The sequence below is a fragment of the Rhinoraja longicauda genome, chromosome 2, assembly GCF_053455715.1.
Source record: "Rhinoraja longicauda isolate Sanriku21f chromosome 2, sRhiLon1.1, whole genome shotgun sequence".
NCBI classification, from domain to species: Eukaryota; Metazoa; Chordata; class Chondrichthyes; order Rajiformes; family Arhynchobatidae; genus Rhinoraja; species Rhinoraja longicauda.
Window position 1 is genome coordinate 12,887,346 of NC_135954.1, and position 24,043 is coordinate 12,911,388.

Genomic DNA, 24,043 nt, shown 5'->3' on the forward strand with positions numbered 1-24,043 from the left:
GTCCGGACCCAGAGTGCCGTCTGGGCCTAATAAGGGACAAGGGCAGTCCTGCACGGGACAAACCAATTTAGCCCAAAATATGGGATGTCCCGGCTAATACGGGACACTTGGCAACCTTACACCCAGGCCTCCTGTAATTTCTCTAACTTCCCATAGTGTCCTTGGATATACCTGATCAGGCCCGGGAAATGTATCTACCTTCATACATCTTAGGAAGTCTAACACCTCCTCAACTACAATACAGACTGTCCTCGGAGCGCCCTTTTAACTTTCCCCAATTCCCTCGTCTTCATGCCTTTCTCTGCAGTAAAAACAAAGGGGGAATACTCATTGAGGACCTTGCCCATTTCCTGTAGCTTCACATGTAGATAACCACCGTGGTTTCCAAAGGGGCCCTATTCTCTTTCTAATTACCCTTTTCCCTGAAGTATACATAAAATCTGTTTGGATTCTCCATAACCTGTGTATCTGAGCTATCTCGTGTCCCCTTTTTGACCCCTACTTTTCTTCTTACGACACGCTAGAACTTTATTTATCTCAGGAGGGAGATTGATCTGCCAACAGTCATAAAAACACAAAATACATGAAACATGAAATTGAAGTGTCGAGTGGAAAGGATTGGGGATGTGCAAAGATTGGGGTGGGGTGGGGGGGGAGTCAGTCTCAGTCTCAGTCTACCCCACGACGGAAGGGGGAGGGGTTGTACAGTTTGATAGCCACAGGGAAGAAGGATCTCCTGTGGCGTCCTGTGCTGCATCTTGGTGGAACCAGTCTGTTGCTGAAGGTGCTCCACTGGTTGACCAGTGTGTCATGGAGGGGGTGAGCTGTATTGTCCAGGATGCTCTGCAGTTTGAGGAGCATCCTCCCCTCCAAGACCACCTCCCATGTTCTTAAGGAACATGCACACCTTGAACTCTCACTGGCAGTTTTAAAAGTATTCCACCTTCCAGATGTCCTTTTCTACTCCAATCAACTTTTGCAAGCTCCTGTCCAATACCATCAAAATTGTTTTTGACACAATTTAAAACTTTAACTTCTGGACCCGCCCTGTCCTTATCCATAACTGTTTTTAAAGCTAATAGAACTGCTTGGACTGAATCTGGAGGTATGTGTTTTAAAACTTCTGTACCTCTTGCCTGATGGGAGAGGGGAGAAGAGGGAGTGACCGGCGTGAGACTATAGACAATAGACAATAGGTGCAGGAGGAGGCCATTCGGCCCTTCGAGCCAGCACCACCATTCATTGTGATCATGGCTGATCATTCTCAATCAGTACCCCGTTCCTGCCTTCTCCCCATACCCCCTGACTCCGCTATCCTTAAGAGCTCTATCCAGCTCTCTCTTGAATGCATTCAGAGAATTGGCCTCCACTGCCTTCTGAGGCAGAGAATTCCACAGATTCACAACTCTCTGACTGAAAAAGTCTTTCCTCATCTCAGTTCTAAATGGCCTACCCCTTTATTCTTAAACTGTGGCCCCTTGTTCTGGACTCCCCCAACATTGGGAACATGTTTCCTGCCTCTAACGTGTCAAACCCCTTAATAATCTTATACGTTTCGATAAGATCTCCTCTCATCCTTCTAAATTCCAGTGTGTACAAGCCTAGTCGCTCCAGTCTTTCAACATATGACAGTCCCGCCATTCCGGGAATTAACCTAGTAAACCTACGCTGCAAGCCCTCAATAGCAATAGTCCTTGATTATGCTGCTGGCATTCCTAAACTCCCCACAATCCCTGCCTCTCTCTACCCGATAGCTTTGGACCCTGAGATCTGTCCTCCCAAAACCGCCAATGACTTTTTTGATGATGGTTTACCACGTCACTTCTTAAACCCTTAAGGAAAGGTATTGTAAATGAACAGTACGACAGAAGGTTGTGATGTGATGAGCGATCTACACATCTCTGCACAGGAAACAGGGCATTCATCTCTGTGTTGCCGACATGACACACACACACATACACACAGACATACACGCACGCACATACACATGCCCACACACATACACATACACACACGCACACACACACACACAGACACACACGCACAGAGTCTCAATAAAACCAACAGCTCCTTGGTAATAAATCTGTTTCTTTTATTGTAAACTGCAAGATTCCAGGGACATTTATTCAGCTATTACAAAGTGGCAAAGGAAGATTACAATACCCAGATGTGCATTTCCCATAAAATATATATGTAACAAGGCAAAACTGGTAAAACATTTTCATATATATAACATATATAAAAAATGCTTTCTTGTAAATTCTTTTACACTGAAATAATACAACATTTGACATAATACTGGCAGTTTGGTATGTTTCACAAAAAAAAACACTCATGCAATAAAGGTGCCTTACTCGACAGAGAATCAAAGCCATAACCATATGTTTTAGTTTAATAGGGAATTAATTTTTTTCTTTTTAAGTGTGATCCATATTCATGAGCTACAATGTTCCTGGCATCACAATGTAAGCTTTCTCTACTGAACAAAGTGTTCAGCTGGCTGGTCTATTCCGAGAGGGAGACTTTGACATATTAACAGACCTGGATTGATTTCGGGTGTCTTGAATCGCAAAACACTGATCATTTATATGCTTTTGATGTGTAGATCAAGAAAAATAATGATCCAAAGATAAGACGCAAAAAGCTGGAGTAACACAGCGGGGCAGGCAGCATCTCTGGAGAGAAGGAATGGGTGACGTTTCGGGTCGAGACCCTTCTTCAGACTGACGTCTCGACCCGAAACGTCACCCATTCCTTCTCTCCAGAGATGCCGCCTGTCCCGCCGAGTTACTCCAGCTTCTTGCGCCTATCTTCGGTTTAAACCAGCGTCTGCAGTTCCTTCTTACACAAAATGATGATCCATCTCTCCTCCCCGTGTCCTCAATTCCACCCCCTTCCTTGTCTCCCCGGCAACAGAGTGCAAAGGGCAATCTCAGGATGCTGCCAGAAACTAAGGCCATGACAAGCAGGAAGGACACATCCAAGAGTTGGATCCCCCTCTCAGTGGAGACTAATATCGTGACAAAATCATTGCCTCTAATGACGCAGAGACTCATTAGGTAACAACTTGGTCGAGCTGAACATTAGTAGCGGCCGGAGTGCAGCAGGAAGGTAGATAGGTAGCAAGAGGCAATAACAAAAAAAGAGGCATTTCCAGGTGATGCTAATTCCAGTTTATACTGACGACCGAGGCCCCGTGTTTAGTTACAGTCGTAAACAAAGTCGTAGTTGCTCGGTTCCTTGGGGATGGGCGGAGGGGCCTCTGGAATTTGGATATTTTCCAGGTCCAGGAGGCGTAGCTTCATCTCCATGCTGAGGAGCGTGTCGAGGTCATTCTTGGTCAGGTCGCTCGTCATCTCCTTCCCGAGCAAAGCGTTCAGCCCATCGGTCCACACGCAGTACTGGGAGAGAGAGAGAGAGAGAGAGAGAGAGAGAGAGAGAGAGAGAGAGATAAAAGGACGGGCGGTAATGAGAACACCGGTCAAACGTGCGCGGGATAAACGGCCACAAGAACAGGGTGTGCCCACGCCGGCAGTCAGTTTAGTTTATTGTCACGTGTACTGATGTACGGTGAAAAAATCTTTTGTTGCCTGCTAGCCAGTCAGCAGAAAAAGACAAATCATGATGACAATCGAGCCATTTACGGTGGCATTATAAGGGAATGATGTTTAGTACAAGGTAAAGCCAGCAGAGTCCGATCAAGGATAGTCCTTGGCTCACCAATGAGATAGTTAGTAGTTCAGCACTGCTCTCTGGTTGTGGTAGGATGATTCATTTGCCTGTTATACACCGTGCAAGCTTCCTCTGATCTGAAGAAGGGTCTCAACCCTTTTCTCCTGAGATGCTGCCTGACCCGTTCAGTTACTCCATCTGTTTGTGTCAGTCTGGTCTGTCAGCTAAACTCTCTGTTCCCTTCTCGCTCGTGTGCTTTTCCAGACTCCATTGAAATGTAAATGTACTAATTTAGGGTGGTATTGGCGTGGCGGTAGAGCTGCTGCCTTACAGCGAATGCAGCGCCGGAGACCCGGGTTCGATCCCAACTACGGGTGGTGTCTGTACAGAGTTTGTGCGTTCTCCCCCTGACCTGGGTGGGTTTTCTCCGAGACCTTCGGTTTCCTCCCACACTCCAAAGACATATAGGTTTGTAGGTTAATTGGCTTAGTAAGTGTAAAAATTATCCCTAGTGGGAGTAGGATAGTGTTAATGTGTGGGGATCGCTGGTCGGCGCGGACCTGGTGGGCCGAAGGGCCTGTTTCCGCGCTGTATCTCTAAACTAAAATTAAACTAAATGTCCACCCTACCCTCAATTGACTGGTTAGCACGCAACAAAAGCTTTTCACTGTACCCTGGTACGCATGATGATAAGCTAAATTCACTAGGAACTATCTCTGACACCTCTCTCCCCTTTCTTGATCTCTCTGGCTCTATCTCAGGGGACAGACTAATGACTCACATCTATATACTAAAACTCTTGTTTGTTTGTTTGTTTGTTTGTTCCTGAACTACAGCCAAAACGGTACACGATAGCGCGACAATTTTAGGCCCACCTTACTCACCGACGTCCCTTTGGTGCTAATGAAAGACGTTTCATTAAAATTGGTATTCATTAATATATTTCACATTTTAAAGTTTAAATCTATCTCCTAGGGAGGGAGGGGGGAATGGGGAAGGGGGGAGAGGAGATGGGGAAGGGGGAGAGGGGAAGGGGAGGGGAATGGGGGATTAGGGGGGGAGAGGGTGCTGCACCAATGCAGGAGAGGTTTGGGCCCAATGGGTCCACTTGGTCTACCTTACTGTAAACCCACAAACTCCCAGTTATCTGGACTACACTTCCTCCCACCCTCCCTCTTGCAAACATGCCATCACCGGAGATGCTGCCTGGCTTGCTAAGTTCCCCCAGCACTTTTTTAGTTTTTTTTTGTGAATCACTCATCCTCAGTTCCTTTTTTCTCTGTTTATCCACTTCTACCTCTCCCTGCAGGAAATAGTTCCATGTTCTCGTCGTTGTTTGGGTAAAGAGGCTTCTTCTGCATTCCCGATTATGGCTGACTATCGTACATCTAGGGCTTCTAGTTACATTCCACCCCTGTGGAATCCTATGGCAATCAATGCCGCACACAGTACTCCCAGTGTGGTCTAGCCAAGATATATCTTCAATATAACTTCTCTACCTTGCAAACCTATCTTATCGAAACGTATAAGATTATTAAGATCTTATCAAAACGTATAAGATTATTAAGGGGTTGGACACGTTAGAGGCAGGAAACATGTTCCCAATGTTGGGGGAGTCCAGAACCAGGGACCGCAGTTTAAGAATAAGGGGGAAGGCCATTTAGAACTGAGATGAGGAAAAACTTTTTCAGTCAGAGAGCTGTGAATCTGTGGAATTCTCTGCCTCAGAAGGCAGTGGAGGCCAATTCTCTGAATGCATTCAAGAGAGAGCTAGATAGAGCTCTTAAGGATAGCGGAGTCAGCGGGAATGGGGAGAGGGCAGGAACGGGGTACTGATTGAGAATGATCAGGCATGGTCACATTGAATGGCAGTGCTGGCTCGAAGGGCCGAATCGCCTCCTCCTGCACCTATTGTCTACTGTCTATTGTCCCTCCAGAAATAAATCCTAGTGTTTAGTTTGCTTTCTTTATGGTCCTGTTCACCTTTGGCACAACTTTTCATGTAGATACAAGGAACTGCAGAAAAATACTTACAGAACTTACAAAAAAGGACACAAAGTGCTGGAGTAACTCAGCGGGTCAGGCAGTATCTCTGGAGAATGTGGATAGGTGACGTTTAGGGTCGGGACCTTTCTTCAGACGTCCGAAGAAGGGGCCGACCCGAGACGCCACCTATCCATGTTCTACAGAAATGCTGCACAACTTTACGTCGAAGGTAGACACAAAATGCTGGAGTAACTCGGCGGGCCAGGCAGCATCTCGGGAGAGAATGGATGGGTGACGTTTCGGGTCGAGACCCTTCTTCGGAGATGATTGGTGTACTTGTACCCCAGTGTTCCTTGTTGCCTTTTCTCCACCTAGACTTGTACCTGCCAAGTAATAAAATGACCTCTTCATTCTTCCAAAATGTTCTGCCTCACATTTGCCATTGCTGATCATGCCGACCCGAAACATCACTTATCCAGCGATGCTGCCTGACTCCAGCACTTTGTGTCCTTTTGTGTATTAACCAGCATCTGCAGTTCTTTGGTTTTGCATTGTTGGCAATTTGTTCATTCCGTAAGTTTATTCATGCATTCATATTATTTGTTGAGGTCCTTCTCTGTACTGTCTCCACAATATGGCTTTATCTGCATATTTAGAAATTACATTCATGCTTCCGAAATCTAAACTGTTAATGTGAATTGAGAACAGCCTGTGGACCAGACACCGATCTTTGTGTAGCCGCTCTATCCACCTCCGACAACTGTGAAGAATTGTCCCTTAAGGTCTTGTTGCTTTCGGTCTTAAAGCCCATTAGCTATCCCCTCTCCAAACGTCTCTTGATTCTGCATTGTCCATTAGGTGGTACCTTATTGGTACCTTCTAACAATCCAGATGAATTACATTCACTACATTGTCAACACTGTCACCCTGCACAAAGTTCAATAAAAATATAAGCAAGCAACAATTGAAAAATATTGATCATTCTTTATTTGTTATTCTTCCATTTTCTCCTTTGGTAGCAATTCCAATATTTTTCATATCAATATTACACCGACAGGGTGGGTTGTTGATATTTTCCTCTAATTCCATCTTCTTAAACGTAGATACTATATTAGCAATCCGTTAGTGTCTGACATCAAATCATTCTCCAGCAGATTATTATATTCATCTCGTAACTCAGCTCTCCCTTTGTTAGACTCTTTTAAAATGCATCACTTTAAACTATCCAAACTTAGGATATTTATCCATTTTGAGCTTGATAGTCTTATGTAATCTATAGTCTCTTACTATTTAAATCTATTTTTTTAATAACTCAACTCATTATCCAATCTCATGCCATCTGTTTTATCTTCCTGGTAAATATCCAAATGATATTAGACGTAAGGAGAGGAGGGAAGATAAGGGGGGGTTGAGGGGGATGGAGTGGGGGGGGGGGGAGGGGAAGGGGGAGATAGGGAGGGGAGGGGGGGAAAGGGGGGAGGGGGAGAAGGGGGGAGGGAGAGGGGAGGGGAAGGGGGGGGGGAGGAGAGGGTGCTGCACCAATGCAGGAGAGATTTGGGCCCAACGGGTCCACTTGGTCTAGTATATAATATATATTTTTTAAATCAATAAATGAATAACCACAATACTAGTTCAATAAATCCCTGAAATCCTCAGTGGAACCCAAGACGGCTCATCTTTCATAGTTGAGGTTAGTGTTGTGTAGAGCTCAAGACCCTGATGGTTGTTAGGAAGGAGCTATTTAGTTTAGTTTAGAGATACAGTGCAGAAACAGGCCCTTCAGCCCACCAAGTCCGCACCGACCAACAATCCCCACACATTAACACTACCCAATACACACTAGGGACAGTTTACATTTATATCAAGCCAATTAACCTACAAACCTGTACGTCTTTGGAGTGTGGGAGGAAACCGAAGATCTCGGAGAAAACCCACGCGACTTTCTTGAACCTGTGTACCCGAGTCACGTTTTTCAGACGCCGATACTTTCAATAGACAATAGGTGCAGGAGGAGGCCATTCAGCCCTTCGAGCCAGCACCGCCATTCAATGTGATCATGGCTGATCATTCTCAATCAGTACCCCGTTCCTGCCTTCTCCCCATACCCCCTGACTCCGCTATCCTTAAGAGCTCTATCTAGCTCTCTCTTGAATGCATTCAGAGAATTGGCCTCCACTGCCTTCTGAGGCAGAGAATTCCACAGATGCACAACTCTCTGACTGAATTTTTTTTTCCTCATCTCAGTTCTAAATGGCCTACCCCTTATTCTTAAACTGTGGCCCCTTGTTCTGGACTCCCCCAACATTGGGAACATGTTTCCTGCCTCTAACGTGTCCAACCCCTTAATAATCTTATACGTTTCAATAAGATCTCCTCTCATCCTTCTAAATTCCAGTGTATACAAGCCTAGTCGCTCCAGTCTTTCAACATATGACAGTCCCGCCATTCCGGGAATTAACCTAGTAAACCTACGCTACGCGCCCTCAATAAGGAATATCCTTTCCTCCCGATGGTAGAAGTGCAATGAGAGTGTGACTAGGGTGGTGTGGATCTTTGATGATATTGGTTGCCTCTTTGAGGCAGCACCTCCAATGGATCCCAGCAATGGTGGGAAGTCAGTGTGTGTGATGGTCTGGGCCGTGTCCACCATTCTCTGTCATCTCTTTAGTTCCTGGACGTTCGAAATGCTGAATCAGGATATACAGGGAATAGAGGGATATAGATCACGTGCCGGCAGATGAGATTAGTTTGTCTTGAAATGACGTTAGGTACTAACATTTGTGGGCTGAAGGGCCTGAACGTAAGCTGTACTTTTCTAAGTTGCATGAAATAATAAACTGATATTTCGGCCTTGGCATTCTCTTTTTGTTCCTGAATGGCTCATTCCCATCAAGACTTTATTGATGTGTGTGAAAAGATTTATGTTCCCTTGCAATGTCATGCCATTGTTCCTTTTACTCCACAATTATTATTTTTGTTTTATTTCTTAGAATGTTTTGTACTCTCTTATTCACGACTCTCTCTGTTGTCTTTAAACTCCAAATCTGTCAATAACGTCATTATATAGATTTTTTTTCTGCTTTTCCCCCCAATATCTTCAACCTTCCACAACTTTCATCGAACCTAGTTTCCAACCATCAGGCAACATTTTACCGTGATTGAAATCTGACTACCAATACAAATTTGACCCGGTTGGTGATTCTTTTGTTTTTATTACAAAATGGACAATCTGATATTTGCTTACAATGCAGATCCATTTAATGGATCTCAGACACACCTGCCTGTATTTGGCCCATATCCCTCTAAACCCTTCGTATTCATGTACCCATCCAAATGTCTTTTAAATGTTGTTATAGTACCTGCCTCAACTACTGCCTCTGGCAGCTCGTTCCAAATACTCACGACCCACTGTGTGAAAACGCTGCGTCTTGTGTTCCTGGTCAATCTTTCCCCTCTCACCTTAAACCTATGTCATCTATTTCTTGATTCTCCTATCCTGGGTAAAAAACTGTGTATTCCACCCATCTATTGATCATAATATGATTAGTTTTAATCTGCAATTTGAGAGGGAGAAAGTTAAATCAGAAGTGTCAGTGTTGCAGTTGAACAAAGGGGACTATGAAGGCATGAGAGAGAAGTTGGCCAAGGTAGACTGGAAAAGGATCTTAGCACAAATGACGGTGGAACAGCAATGGCAGGAATTTCTGGGCATAATGCAGAAGATGCAGGTTCATTTCATTCGAAAGAGGAAGCAAGATTCTAAGGGGAGTAAGAGGCAACCGTGGCTGACAAGGGAAGTTAGGGATGGAATAAAACTAAAAGAAAAGATGTATAACATAGCAAAGAGTAGCGGGAAGCCAGAGGATTGGGAAACTTTCAAAGGACAACAGAAGGTAACAAAGAGGGCAATATCGGCTGAAAAGATGAAGTACGAGGGGAAGCTGGCCAAGAATATAAAATAAGGACAGTGAAAGCTGCTTTAGGTATGTTAAGAGAAAAAGATTAGTAAGGACAAATGTGGGTTCCTTGAAGGCAGAGACGGGTGAAATTATTATGAGTAACAAGGAAATGGCAGAAGAGTTGAACAGGTACTTTGGATCTGTCTTCACTAAGGAAGACACAATCTCACAGATGTAATAGAGGACAGAGGATCTTGGGAGACAGAGGAACTGAAAGAAATGTGCATTAGGCAAGAAATAGTATTGGGTAGACCGATGGGACTGAAGGTTGATAAATCCCCAGGGCCCGATGGACTGCATCCCAGGGAACTCAAGGAGGTGGCTCTAGAAATCGTGGACGCATTGGTGATCATTTTCCAATGTTCAATAGATTCAGGATCAGTTCCTGTGGATTGGAGGGTAGCTAATGTTATCCCACTTTTCAAGAAAGGAGCGAGAGAGAAAATGGGGAATGAGAGACCAGTTAGCCTGACATCGGTGGTGGGGAAGATGCTGTAGTCAATTATTAAAGAGGTAATAATGGCACATTTGGAAAGAACTAAAAGGATTGGTCTAAGTCAGCATGGATTTATGAAGGAGAAATCCTGCTTGACTAATCTTCTGGAATTTTTTTAGGATGCGACAAGTAAAATGGATGAAGGAGAGCCAGTGGATGTAGTGCATCTAGACTTTCAGAAAGCCTTTGATAAGGTCCCACACGGGAGGTTGGTGAGCAAAATTTGAGCACATGGTATTGGGGGTAGGGTATTGACATGGATAGAGAATTGGTTGGCAGACAGGAAGTAAAGAGTAGGAATAAATGGGTCCCTTTCAGAATGGCAGGCAGTGGCGAGTGGAGTGCCGCAAGGCTCGCTGCTGGGGCTGCAGCTATTTACAATATATATTAATGATTTGGATGATGGAATTAGAAGTGACACTAGCAAGTTTGCAGATGACACAAAGCTGGGTGGCAGTGTGAACTGCGAAGAGGATGTTAGGAGGTTGCAGGGTGACTTGGACAGGTTGAGTGAGTGGGCAGATGCATGGCAGATGCAGTATAATGTAGATAAATGTAGATAAATGTGAGGTAATCCACTTTGGTGGCAAAAAACAAGGAGGCGGGTATTATCTCCACGGTGTCAAATTATGTAAAGGGGAGTGCAAAGAAACCTGGATGTCCTTGTACACCAGTCAATGAAAGAAGGCGTGCAGGTACAGCAGGCAGTGAGGAAAGTTAATGGCACGTTGGCCTTCATAACGAGAGGATTTGAGTTTCGGAGCAAATAGGTCCTTCTGTAGTTGTACTGGTGAGAGTACATCTGGAGTATTGTGTGCAGTTTTGGTCTTCTAATTTGACGAAGGACGTCCTTGCTATTGAGGCAATGCAGCGTAGGTTCATGAGATTGATCCCTGGGATGGCGGGACTGTCACATGAGGGAAGATTGGAAAGACAGGGCTTGTATTCACTGGAGTTTAGAAGGATGAGAGTGGATCTTATAGAGACGTATAAAATTATAAAAGGATTGGACAAACTAGATGCAGGAAAAATGTTCCCAATGTTGGGGGAATCCAGAACCAGGGGCCACAGTCTAAGAATAAAGGGGAGGCTATTTAAAACTGAAGTGAGAAGAAACATTTTCACCCAGAGAGTTGTGAATTTATGGAATTCTCTGCCACAGAAGGCAGTGGAGGCCAATTCACTGGATGAATTTAAAAGAGAGTTAGATATAGCTCTAGGGGCTAGTGGAATTAAGGGGCATGGGGTTACTGATTGTGGATGATCAGCCATGATCACAATGAATGGCGGTGCTGGCTCGAAGGACCAAATGGCCTCCTCCTGCACCTATTTTCTATGTTTCCATTCCTCTCATGACCTCTATAAGATCACCCCTCAGCCTCCTGCACTATAAGGAATAATTTCCTAGCCTGCCCAAACTCTCCCTGTTGCTCAGGCCCCCAAGTCTTGGCAACTTCCTTGTCAGTGTATGGCTCGCTTTCTATTTGAACCAATTTCAACTCATCTGCATTCCGGAAGTGAAATCTATCGGCCAAATGTCAGTATGGTTCTCCAAATTCAACATAATTTGATGCTCAACACCCCCAATCGCATTTTCCCCGTTTGTGTTATTAAAAACACTCTCCTTTAAATAGCGATTGCCAATTTACATCTTTACGGGCACTGGGATGCTGACAGTGCGATGGAAACGAATTAGCACTTGGCATGGGACTCGGTGAGATTACTGACACATTCTGGGTGCGAGGTGGAATCCACAGAGGCAGCTTGCCCGTAACACACTGGAGACCTCAGCATCTTGATGATGTCATCATTTCTCCTTACCAAAGACCACGTTTTATCACAAAGGTAAATATCGGGAGACATTGTGAAAAGGACAGCAGAACTCACCGCACCACATTTCAGATGTTCCTTTAACTACAACATTGTTCATTGCATTCCTATACAAGGACAGGACGGCTGAGTAATTAGTCACCCTGATTTACTTGCTGGGCAAGCACTGCTGCAAGCACAGCGGTAGAGTTGCTGCCTCACAGCCCCAGAGACCCGGGTTTGATCCTGACCACGGGCGCTGTCCGTACGGAGTTTGTACGTTCACCCCGTGACCTGCGTGAGTTTTCTCCGGGAGCTCCGGTTTCCTCCCACATTCCAAAGACGTACAGGTTTGCAGGTTAAAATGAGCTTTGGTACATTGTAAATTGCCCCTAGTGTGTGTAGGATAGTGTTAGTGTGCGGGTATCTCTGGTTGGCGCGGACTCGGTGGGCCGAAGGGCCTGTTTCCACGCTGTATCTCTAAACTAAACTAAACTAAACTCAGTAGCTCAGACAAAGGCACCACCAAAGAATGACCACAGCTTGCCCTGGTGATTAGATGAACTTTGCCGAGAGGGGTCTAACCCGGAGGCAAGCTCCCGAGGACCAGAATCCACAGCTTGAATCGCAGCAGGCTGAGTGCCTTCCAAGGGCGGCTCGGTGGCGCAGCGGTAGAGTTGCTGCCTTACAGCGAATGCAGCGCCGGATACTCAGGTTCGATCCTGACTATGGGCGCCGTCTGTACGGAGTTTGTACGTTCTCCCCGTGACCTGCGTGGGTTTTCTCCGAGATCTTCGGTTTCCTCCCACACTCCAAAGACGTACAGGTTTGTAGGTTAATTGACTGGGTAAATGTAAAAATTGTCCCTAGTGTGTGTAGGACAGTGTTAATGTGCGGGGATCGCTGGGCGGCGCGGACTCGGTGGGCCGAAGAGCCTGTTTCCGCGCTGTATCTCTAAATCTAAAAATCAAGCAGTTGCAACATACGTCAAACTGTGATCTACCCCACAGGCAAGATGGTGCACTGACAAAGGTTGACAAGAGAGGAGACACACAAGAGGGCTGGCTATGCTAGACTTTAATTGGAACAATAAAAGGAGACTTTTTAAACTTTCCTCATTTAGAAATAAGGTGAGAAGGAACTTTTTCACCCAGAGAGTTGTGAATTTGTGGAATTCTCTGCCACAGAGGGCAGTGGAGGCCAATTCACTGGATGGATTTAAATGAGAGTTAGATAGAGCTCTAGGGGCTAGTGGAATCAAGGGATATGGGGAGAAGGCAGGCACGGGTTATTGATTGTGGATGATCAGCCATGTTCACAATGAATGGCAGTGCTGGCTCGATGGGCCGAACGGCCTCCTCCTGCACCTATTTTCTATGTTTCTAGAAATCTACCCCACCCCCCCTTGCCACCTTTGATATCTCTGAGAAAAGGATAACACGAAGCAGTGACAGAGATATTAATATCATAATTTATCATCTAGACCAGCACTGTCATTTTAACAAAAAGCCAAGCAATGAAAATGCTGGATAGCATTTTACTATTTACCTGCCATTTGCCATGTCGAATTATATTTGCTTGAGACACTGTTATACACAAGAGCTCCAGCACTTTCTAATTTTAACTTTCATTTTATCTGTTCATTATTTCATTGTTTTCCAACCCTACAGTAGAGAAGAGTAGGACCTGTTGTGCACGACTCTGAGGGTATGAAGCAATTAAAGTGGAACTTGTCTTGTTTCTGCATTTATAAATAATAAGAAGAAGGGAAAATACCAAACACACCAGCTATTACTTCATTTCACCTGTGGGAAGACACATTGGGTTCCTCGTCCACAAATACTTGCGGCTTTTTCACGATGAGCCGCTGATCAAGATACTAACGGATAATTGCCGGTTCCCATGTCAAGAAACAAAATTGTCAAGAAGGCGGTTTAAAAATAAAATTAATGGAGGGGTGGAATCGCACTTACCTCATGCTTGTCAGGGGCGATGAAATTCAGTGAGTCATCCGGGTCATATAGGATAGAGAAGGCAAGTTCCAACACCTCCTGTGGAGAACAGAGCCACATGAATCAGTCAAACAGAAGAGGCATCCTGCTATGCTAAGAATAAGGGGGAGGCCATTTTGGACTGAGATGAGGGAAAAAAAAATTTCACCCAGAGAGTTGTGAATCTGTGGAATTCTCTGCCACAGAAGGCAGTGGAGGCCAATTTACTCGATGTTTTCAAGAGAGAGTTAGATTTAGCTCTTAGCGCTAAAGGAATCAAGGGATATGGGGAAAAATCAGCCATGGTCATAGATTGAATGGCGGTGCTGGCTCGAAGGGCCGAATGGCCTACTCCTGCACCTATGTTTCTATGACAGGTCACATCCAAAACATGCACACCTCACACACTTCGTTTTGAGGATCACCTTCATCAATAATAACCGCGTTTAAAAAGGGTCTCCAAAGTAGGAACATGCTGCACGATGGTTCATTAGAGCCTTAACTACTGCAATCTGAAGCCAATTTCCGTGAAGGAGATGAAAACAAAGGGACTGGTCAAGAACACAGCTTTAAGGAGAGTCTTGGAGTGTTTTAATGTCATAAGTCCCAGACAGAACCAGGGAATTCGTACTTGCAGCAGCACAACAGAATATGGACACACAGTACTCTGCAAACAATATAATAAACGGGAAAAAAGTTATTGTGTGTGTGTGTATATATATACACACATATATGTATGTTTATATGCACCATTCAGCCAAAACATTGTGACCTGATGAGGGCCAAAAGATTATGACCACCTGCCTAATATGCTGTTGGTCCTCCATGTGCAGCCCCATACACAGCAGGGTGCGATGCACTGTGTATTGTGACACATTCCCCCCGTGACCACCATTAAAATTTTCTGTGACGTGCCACAGTAGACCTTCTGTTGGTTCGGACCAGACGGGATAGCCTTCGTTGCCCTCGCACATCGATGAGCCTTGGGCGCTCAACACCCTGTTTGTCCCTCCTCGGACCACTGTCGGTAGGTACTCACCACTGCTGACCGGGAGCACCCCACAAGCCTTGACGTTTCAGAGATACTCTGACCCAGTCGTCTGGCCATAACAATTTGGCCCTTGTCAAAGTCGCTCAGGTCTTTACTCCTGCATCCAACACATCAACTTCAAGAACTGACTGTTCACTCGCTGCCTAATATATCCCGCCCCTTGACAGGTGCCATTGTAACAAGATAATCAATGTTATTCACTTCACCTGTCATTGGTCATAATGTTTTGGCTGATATATACACGCACATATGCATACATATTTAAAAAAACCCAATAATAGTGCAAAGAGACAAAACCAATTACCCCAAGTGTGTGCAGTTCAGAGCTTATTTGGAGGTTGTAGTGTTTAATAGCCTGATGGCTGTCGGGAAGAAGCTGTTCCTGGACGTGACAGTTTTCAGGCTCCTACATCTTCTTCCCGATGGCAGGAGAGAAATGAGAGTGGCCAGGGTGGTGTGGGAGGCAATAGAGGCAGAGGGGTTTAGACAGAATTACAGAGCCTGGAGGTTAATTATCACCATCGATTAAAATCAAACGTGAACGAGATATCAGAGAAGGTGGGGATAAATAGTCTTGGAAGGGTGCAGTGGTAGTTATAGTTATTAAAATAGGGAGGGGTAGGACATGGAGATATTCAAGATCAAGGACGAGAACTGTAAATAATGGACTGTGACACATATAGACCAGTGGATACAGGGGTGATGAGCAAAATGGGCTGGTCATGAGTAAACTGGATATCACCTCAGGAGGCAAGGTGAAAGGCTAACATTAATGACAGTCTGCGGTTCGGATTAGGAGGTGACCAAGATATGGATGAGTGTTTCAATGAAAGAAAAGCTGAAACAGTATCGGGGAAGAAGTGAGCAGACTTAGAGGGCTATCAGGAAGGGAATCAAATGCCAGCCTTACTAAAGGCTTGGACAGACACTCCTCGATGTACGTGGGTGCCTTACGTAAACTCACTCTTACATAAACAATTCTATACTCAGTCCCTATAGTTTAGTTTAGTTTAGAGATACAGTGCGGAAACTGGCCCTTTGGCCCATCGAGTCTGCGCCAACCAGCAATCCCAGCACACTAATATTATCCTACACACACTGGGGACAGTTTACAATTAGTCCAAGCTAATTAACCTATAAACCTGTCATGGGGAGAATGTACAAAGTCTGTAATGACTGCATCCCTAGTTAGTATCGAACCCGGGTCTCTGAAGCTGTAAGGCGGTAACTCTACCGCTGTGCCACCGTGCTGCCCCCGACCAAAGAGTGCAATCAAGGTCATTTGCAACTTCCGCAAGCACTCGAGTTTACATCAGAATCAAGCCGGCAATGGCGGCAGTGCTTACCCAGAAGGCCGTGCGCCGCAGAAAGTGGACGCAGCTAAGACAGTTAATGCTCTCAGTGAGTTATTTCGGGCAGGGGATGGGGATGGTGATGGTGATCCCGACTTACGTAAAATCTGACTTATGTAAGAGTTCACAGAGCATAACCCTTACATAAGTTGGAGAGTGGTCAAGATGGCGCAGCGGTAGAGTTGCTGCCTGACAGCGAATGCAGCGCCGGAGACCCGGGTTCGATCCTGACTACGGATGCTGTCTGTACGGAGTTTGCACGTTCTCCCAGTGACCTGCGTGGGTTTTCTCCGAGATTTTCGGTTTCCTCCCACACTCCAAAGATGTGCAGGTTTTGTAGGTTAATTGGCTTGGTAAATGTAAAAATTGTCCCGAGTGGGTGTAGGATAGTGTTAATGTGCGGGGATCGCTGGTCGGCGCAGACCAGGTGGGCCGAAGGGTCTGTTTCCACGCTGTATCTCTAAAACTAAAATAACTAAAATTAAAAACTAAAGTGCCTGTACTCTCAGGTTAAGTATTTAAGTAAAATTGGGAACAAGCAAACGTTCTTTGCTTGTTGAAGATGACCAACAAGGCAACTGGGATGTCTGATGGCCTAGAAGCTACCCAGGAAGGTGAGCACACACTTAATATGCCAGCTCCAATCTGTGCTTCACCCACTGATGATGTTTAAAAACTTTGTTTTTGTTTAGAGTTTAGAGATATAGCATGGAAACCGGCTCGTCTGCCCATTGAGTCCATGCCGACCATCGATCATCTGTTCACAGTAGTATGTACGAAGGAGCTGCAGATGCTGGTTTAAACCGAAGATAGATTAAAAACTGCTGGAGTAACTCAGCGGGACAGTCAGCATCTCTGCAGAGAAGGAATGGGAGATCTCTGGAGAGAAGGAAGTTCACAGTAGTTCTATGTTATCCCACTATCTCATCCACTCCCTACGCACTGGGGGCAGCTTTTACTGTGCCCAATTAATCTACAAATCCACACGTCTTTGGATATGCCAGGAAACTGGTGGACACGGAATAAACACCCACAGTCAAAGGGAAAACATGCAAGCTCCACACGGACAGCACCTGAGGTCAGGATCGAAACCCCGGGTCTCGGCCTTGCTGAGAGGCAGCAACTTTACTCGCTGTGCCGCCATCTTTGTTACCAAAATCTGAGCTTTCCACTTCTGTCCGTGAGAATTCGTCAACGCTGTCGACGGCTCAGCCAGCTTGATGGCATCTTATCGAAACGTATAAGATTATTAAGGGGTTGGACACGTTAGAGGCAGGAAACATGTTCCCAATGTTGGGGGAGTCCAGAACAAGGGGCCACAGTTTAAGAATAAGGGGTAGGCCATTTAGAACTGAGATGAGGAAAAACTTTTTCAGTCAGAGAGTTGTGAAGCTGTGGAATTCTCTTCCTCAGAAGGCAGTGGAGGCCAATTCTCTGAATGCATTCAAGAGAGAGCTAGATAGAGCTCTTAAGGATAGCGGAGTCAGGGGGTATGGGGAGAAGGCAGGAACGGGGTACAGATTGAGAATGATCAGCCATGATCACATTGAATGGCGATGCTGGCTCGAAGGGCCGAATGGCCTCCTCCTGCACCTATTGTCTATTGTCTATTATCACCGCATGCCAGCAGATTATTTGGGAGGACGTGAAAAGTGTTGTTGGCCTAGATCTGGCTTCTTGGTTAGTACAGGTGTTAGAGGTTATGGCGAGAAGGCAGGAGAATGGGGTTAGGAGGGAGAGATAGATCTGCCATGATTGAATGGCAGAGGAGACTGGATGGGCCGAATAGCCTAATTCTACTCCCATTACTTATGACCTCCACATATCCGCAAGGATAAGTGCAAGAATCATTCGCCGTATTTTAACCCCACAATAACCTGTCATCGGGATTGAAGGAATGAGGCCTCACCCTGACCGTGAAGAAAACTACACACAAAAACGTGGCAGGCGTTGATTGACAAGGAGGCTGAGCCGCCAGTCAAATCAGGTCATAGAATTCAAAAAGACAGCATGCTAGGAATTGTGAAGCACCCATCATATATATATATCATTTTTAATCATATTGCCAAAAACAGAATCAAGACCCGGTCTTATGAATGGGATTATATTAATATTAAATTACACTTTTCTTGGGGGATTCGGGGTGGGCGAGGAGACGAAATGCCAATCCACAATTCCAAAATTAGACTCCTATGACTGGAGACATCATTCAGTAGCAATTACGACCTCATTTTCGTAAGCTGTTAAATCTCAGTTACATGTCAATCAACAGGGTTTTATACTTCCAACAATTTTCATGATTAGAATAATGTGCTGAAATGTTGAAGTCCATGTCAAATTACTGATTCTTTCTTGAGTTGATGTCATGAGTATTTACTCTCTCGTTCTAATAAGTGTCACAGAGAGCGATGCAGCGTGGAAACAGGTCCTTCGGCCCAACTTGCCCACCCCGGCCAACACTAGTCCCACTGGTCGATATCCCTCCAAACCTGTCCTATCCGTGTACCTGTCTAACTGTTTCTCAAATGGGATGGTCCCAGCCTCAACTACCTCCTCTGGCAGCTTGTTCCATACACCCACCACCCTTTGTGTGAAAAGGTTCCCCCCTCGGATTCCTATTAAATCTTTTCCCCTTCACCTTAAACCAATGTCCTCTGGTCCTCGGTTCACCTACTCAAGCTTCTATAGTTGTCAATTTCATTAGGTTCCAATTTTGAAAATATACTGGTAACAGTGCAGTGGGAGAAGGAAGAGGGACGATATTGAATATTTTTGTAACTGTCGGCGCCTACGGTATGCAAACAAAGAATCTCACTGTACCAAGTATACGTGACAATAAATTATTAATCAATCCATTTATTCCCCTTCGATTCCACTTTTTATATGTGTTTTCTCGGGCTTGGAGAGAAACTATTATTTTTACAGAGGCAGACATTAGATTAGACAATAGACAATAGGTGCAGGAGGAGGCCATTCGGCCCTTCGGCCCTTCGAGCCAGCACTGCCATTCAATGTGATCATGGCTGATCATTCTCAATCAGTACCCCGTTCCTGCCTTCTCCCCATACCCCCTGACTCCGCTATCCTTAAGAGCTCTATCCAGCTCTCTCTTGAATGCATTCAGAGAATTGGCCTCCACTGCCTTTTGAGGCAGAGAATTCCACAGATTCACAACTCTCTGACTGAAAAAGTTCTAACAGTTCTGAAAACTGAGCAGTTCTAAATGGCCTACCCCTTATTCTTAAACTGTGGCCCCTTGTTCTGGACTCCCCTAACATTGGGAACATGTTTCCTGCCTCTAACGTGTCCAACCCCTTAATAATCTTATACGTTTCAATAAGATCTCCTCTCATCCTTCTAAATTCCAGTGTATACAAGCCTAGATTAGTTTAGTTTGGAGATACAGTGTGGAAACAGGCCCTTTGGCCCACTGAGTCCGCACCGACCAGCGATCCCCGTTACACTAGCACTATCCTACACTCATTGTGGACAATTTACAATTTTTACCGAAGCCAAATTAACCTACAAGCCCGTACGTCTTTGGAGTGTGGGAGGAAACCGGAGCACGCAAGGAAAAGCCTCGCGGACATGGGGAGAACGTACAAACTCTGTACAGACAGCACCCATAGTCAGGATTGAACTCGGGTCTCTGGTGCCGTAAGACTACTGCACCACTGCTGCATTTGTGATATCCAAGGTCTCAGCAAATGCTTAGCAACACCCTGTCGACAACACTGAGATATCGTTAACACTAAACACAACCACACTGGGATATTTACTCGTAGAGCTGCTGCCTCACAGCACCAGAGATCTGGGTTCGATCCTAACCTCAGGTGCTGCCTGTATGGAATTTGTACATTCTCCCTGTGACTGCCTGGGTTTTCTCCGGGTGCGCCGGTTTCCTCCTACATCCCAACGACGTGTGGGTTTGTAGGATAGATGGCCCCTGTAAATTGCCTAGAGTGTCGGGAGGAGAAGCCAATGTGGGATGACATGGAACTATAGACAATAGACAATAGGTTCAGGAGGAGGCCATTCGGCCCTTCGAGCCTGTACGCACCGCCATTCAATGTGATCATGGCTGATCATTCTCAATCAGTACCCCGTTCCTGCCTTCTCCCCAAACCCCCTGACTCCGCTATCCTTAAGAGCTCTATCCAGCTCTCTCTTGAATGCATTCAGAGAATTGGCCTCCACTGCCTTCTGTGGCAGAGAATTACACAGATTTACAATTCTCTGACTGAAAAAGTTTTTCCTCATCTCCGTTCTAAATGGCCTACCCCTTACTCTTAAACTGTGGGGTGGCATGGTGGCACAGCGGTAGAGTTGCTGCCTCAGAGCACCAGAAGCCCGGGTTCAATCCTGACTACAGGTGCTGTCTGTACGGAATTTGTACGTTCTCCCCGTGACCGCGTGGGTTTTCCCCGGGTGCTCCGGTTTCCTTCCACACTCCAAAGACAAACAGGTTCGCAAGTTAATTTGGCTTTGGTAAAAATTGTAAATTGTCCCTAGTGTGTAGGATAGTATTAGTGTGTGGGGATTGCTGGTCGGCGTAGACTCGGTGGGTCGAAGGGCCTGTTTCTGCACTGTCTCTCTAGAACTAAAAATTAAAATGTCACCTTTACGTTGATTATTGAGCTAACACTCTCCTGACTCCAGACTTCATGCTTTGAGCTTTGCAGTTTGAGAATAAGGGGTTGGCCATTTAGGACTGAGACGAGGAAAAACTTTTTCACCCAGAGTTGTGAATCTGTGGAATTCTCTGCCACAGAAGGCAGTGGAGGCCAATTCACTGGATATTTTCAAGAGAGCGTTAGATATAGCTCTTAGAGCTAACAGAATCAAGGGATATGGGGAGAAAGCAGGATCGGGGTATTGATTTTGGATGATCAGCCATGATCATATTGAATGGCGGTGCTGGCTTGAAGGGCCAAATGGCCTACTCCTGCACCTATTTTCTATTTTCCTATGTCTATCTCAAAGTTTGCCAGAACTCAATAGATTGTACTCTGTCCCACATTTGGTTTCACTGACCAATCACCTCACTAACCCCCCACCTCCGGCCTCACCAGTGTACAATGAGTGAGTGGGCAAATGCATGGCAGATGCAGTATAATGTGGATAAATGTGAGGTTATCCACTTTGGTGGCAAGAACAGGAAAGCAGACTATTATCTGAATGGTGGCCGATTAGGAGAAGGAGAGATGCAGCGAGACCTGGGTGTCGTGGTACACCAGTCATTGAAAGTAGGCATGCAGGTGCAGCAGGCAGTGAAGAAAGCGAATGGTATGTTGGCATTCATAGCGAGGGGATTTGAGTATAGGAACAGGGAGGTTCTGCTGCAGTTGTACAGGGCATTGGTGAGACCACACCTGGAGTATTGCGTACAGTTTTGGTCTCCTAATCTGAGGAAAGACATTCTTGCCATAGAGGGAGTACAGAGAAGATTCACCAGATTGATTCCTGGGATGGCTGGACTTTCATATGAAGAAAGACTGGATAGACTCGGCTTGTACTCGCTGGAATTTAGAAGATTGAGGGGGGATCTTATAGAAACTTACAAAATTCTTAAGGGGTTGGACAAGCTAGATGCAGGAAGATTGTTCCCGATGTTGGGGAAGTCCAGAACAAGGGGTCACAGTTTAAGGATAAGGGGGAAGTCTTTTAGGACCGAGATGAGAACGTTTTTTTCCACACAGAGAGTGGTGAATCTGTGGAATTCTCTACCACAGAAGGTAGTTGAGGCCAGTTCATTGGCTATATTTAAGAGGGAGTTAGATGTGGCCCTTGTGGCTAAAGGGATCAGGGAGTATGGAGAGAAGGCAGGTACGGGATACTGAGTTGGATGATCAGCCATGATCATATTGAATGGCGGTGCAGGCTCGAAGGGCCGAATGGCCTACTCCTGCACCTATTTTCTATGTTTCTATGAAACATGTTCTCTCAACATTTCTGATTCTGCCTGGCGTTTTGCCTAATACAAACAAACAAAGTTTAAAAAAAACCAGTTCCTCAAGCCTGCTACATGTTCATAATGCCTGGAGCATCGTGATAACACAGCTTCTACCACCCACTCACCTTTGGCAGAAACAAAAGCCAGTGGCACATTACCAAGAAAACAATATCTGTAAGAGTGGTGACTGTAATCAGTCCAGGGTTTCACACGAACCAAATGACTCAACCCACCCCTGCAGCCATTTAATGCCCGGAATTTGCCATATCGTTAAGGTGTGAAGGCAAGATCATTGGGGCATTTAAAGAGAAAGTAGCTAAATATCTATCTTTCCCTCTTAACCTCATAGTCCTGCCTTCTCCCCATAACCCCTGACACCTGTATCAATCAAGAATCTTTCTATCTCAGCCTTAAAAATATCCATTGACTTGGCCTCCACAGCCTTCTCATCACAATGAAGGACGTACAGGGCCGAGGGGCCGTGTGGCCGATTCCTGCACCTCGTTTTCTTCTGGTTTTTTTATATTGTTCATCTCTCAAATACACTGTCGTTTGGTTTCAGGACTTCTGCTCCCTTTCAATGGTTCAAAGGTGCACTATTGTCACGCGTACCGAGGTGCAATGAAATTCCTTTCCTGCATTTAGTTCAGTAAAAAACGTTCTATGCGTAGGCACAATCATACTTAAGTGGAACAGTGTAGGAATAGTAGATCACACTATGCCAGTACACAAGAGTTGTTATATCTCCGGCGCTATCTTGTATCCTTCAAGTTCAAAGTTGTGATTTGAGCCGATTCACGGACTTGCCAGCCGCCTGTCACTTCTGCAGCAAGGAAGAGACCGTGTTCCACGTCTACATGGAGTGTGAGAGGTTGCAGCCCGTTCGACTGCCTGAAGAGGCTGCTCCTCAAGTTTTGGCTACATTTTAGCCCCACGCATCTGATATTTGGGCACCCGGTACAGAGGGGGGAGAGTTGGGAGGGGGGGGCTCCCTGTCAGTTGGCTCCTGGGCCTGGCTAAGATGGCCATTCGCGGGTCCAGGCAGTGGGTAGTCGATGGCCACACCGGGGTCGGCTGCCTGCCCCTTTTCCGGGCCTACGTCTGTGCCCACGTGTCCCTGGAGATGTCCACGGGGACTTTGGAGGCCTTTGGAGGCCTTCCGTGAACGCTGGTCAAATTGATAATGTTGACGTTATTTTAATTTGTTTGTTTGTGAACTGCCAAGACATAGGCAGTTTTTGATCGTGTTATATTTTTTTATTTTTGTTTTGTTCTGAATAAAAGTATTTGTATTTCAAAAACAAAGTTCAAAGTCGTATCTTGGTCATAAAGGCCCGTTGCCCTGGCGATGGCAAAGGGTTGGACGCACTATGGACAATTTACAGAGGCCAATTCACCATTAAACATACACATCTTTGGGATGAGGGAGGAAACCCACGCAGTCACAGAACATGCAAACTCCACAGAGAGAGCACCTGAGGTCAGGATGGAACCTGGGTCTGTGGCGCTGTGAGGCAACTGCTCTACCTGCTGCACCACTGAGGCCCCCTGTTTTCCGTGCTAAATGAACTCCCTTTTGAAATTCTTGAATGAGTCGCAGGTAGGTTGGTCAAGAAGGCTTCATCAGGCAGGATACTGTATAGAAGTTGGGATCACCCCATCCCCGGGCACTTTCCCCTGCAACCGCAGGAGATGCAACACCTGTCCATTTACCTCCCCCCTCAACTCCATCCAAGGACCCAAACAGTCTTTCCAGGTGAGACAGAGGTTCACC

The 24,043-nt window shown here is 45.7% G+C and overlaps 1 protein-coding gene across 5 annotated transcripts in view; it reads right to left on the reverse strand.

Moving 5' to 3' along the window:
- Positions 1–2,719: 2,719 nt before the first annotated feature.
- Positions 2,720–24,043, reverse strand: part of elmo1 (engulfment and cell motility 1 (ced-12 homolog, C. elegans)) — a 308,339-nt gene continuing 287,015 nt past the window's right edge. For all 5 annotated transcript variants that reach the window (XM_078415056.1, XM_078415031.1, XM_078415048.1 and 2 more), the window contains 2 exons: positions 13,896–13,973; positions 2,720–3,401 (listed from right to left, as the gene is read on the reverse strand). In XM_078415056.1, coding sequence (XP_078271182.1) covers positions 3,201–3,401; positions 13,896–13,973 — 279 coding nt within the window. In that variant the 3' untranslated portion in view covers positions 2,720–3,200. The remainder of the gene's footprint in view (positions 3,402–13,895; positions 13,974–24,043) is intronic.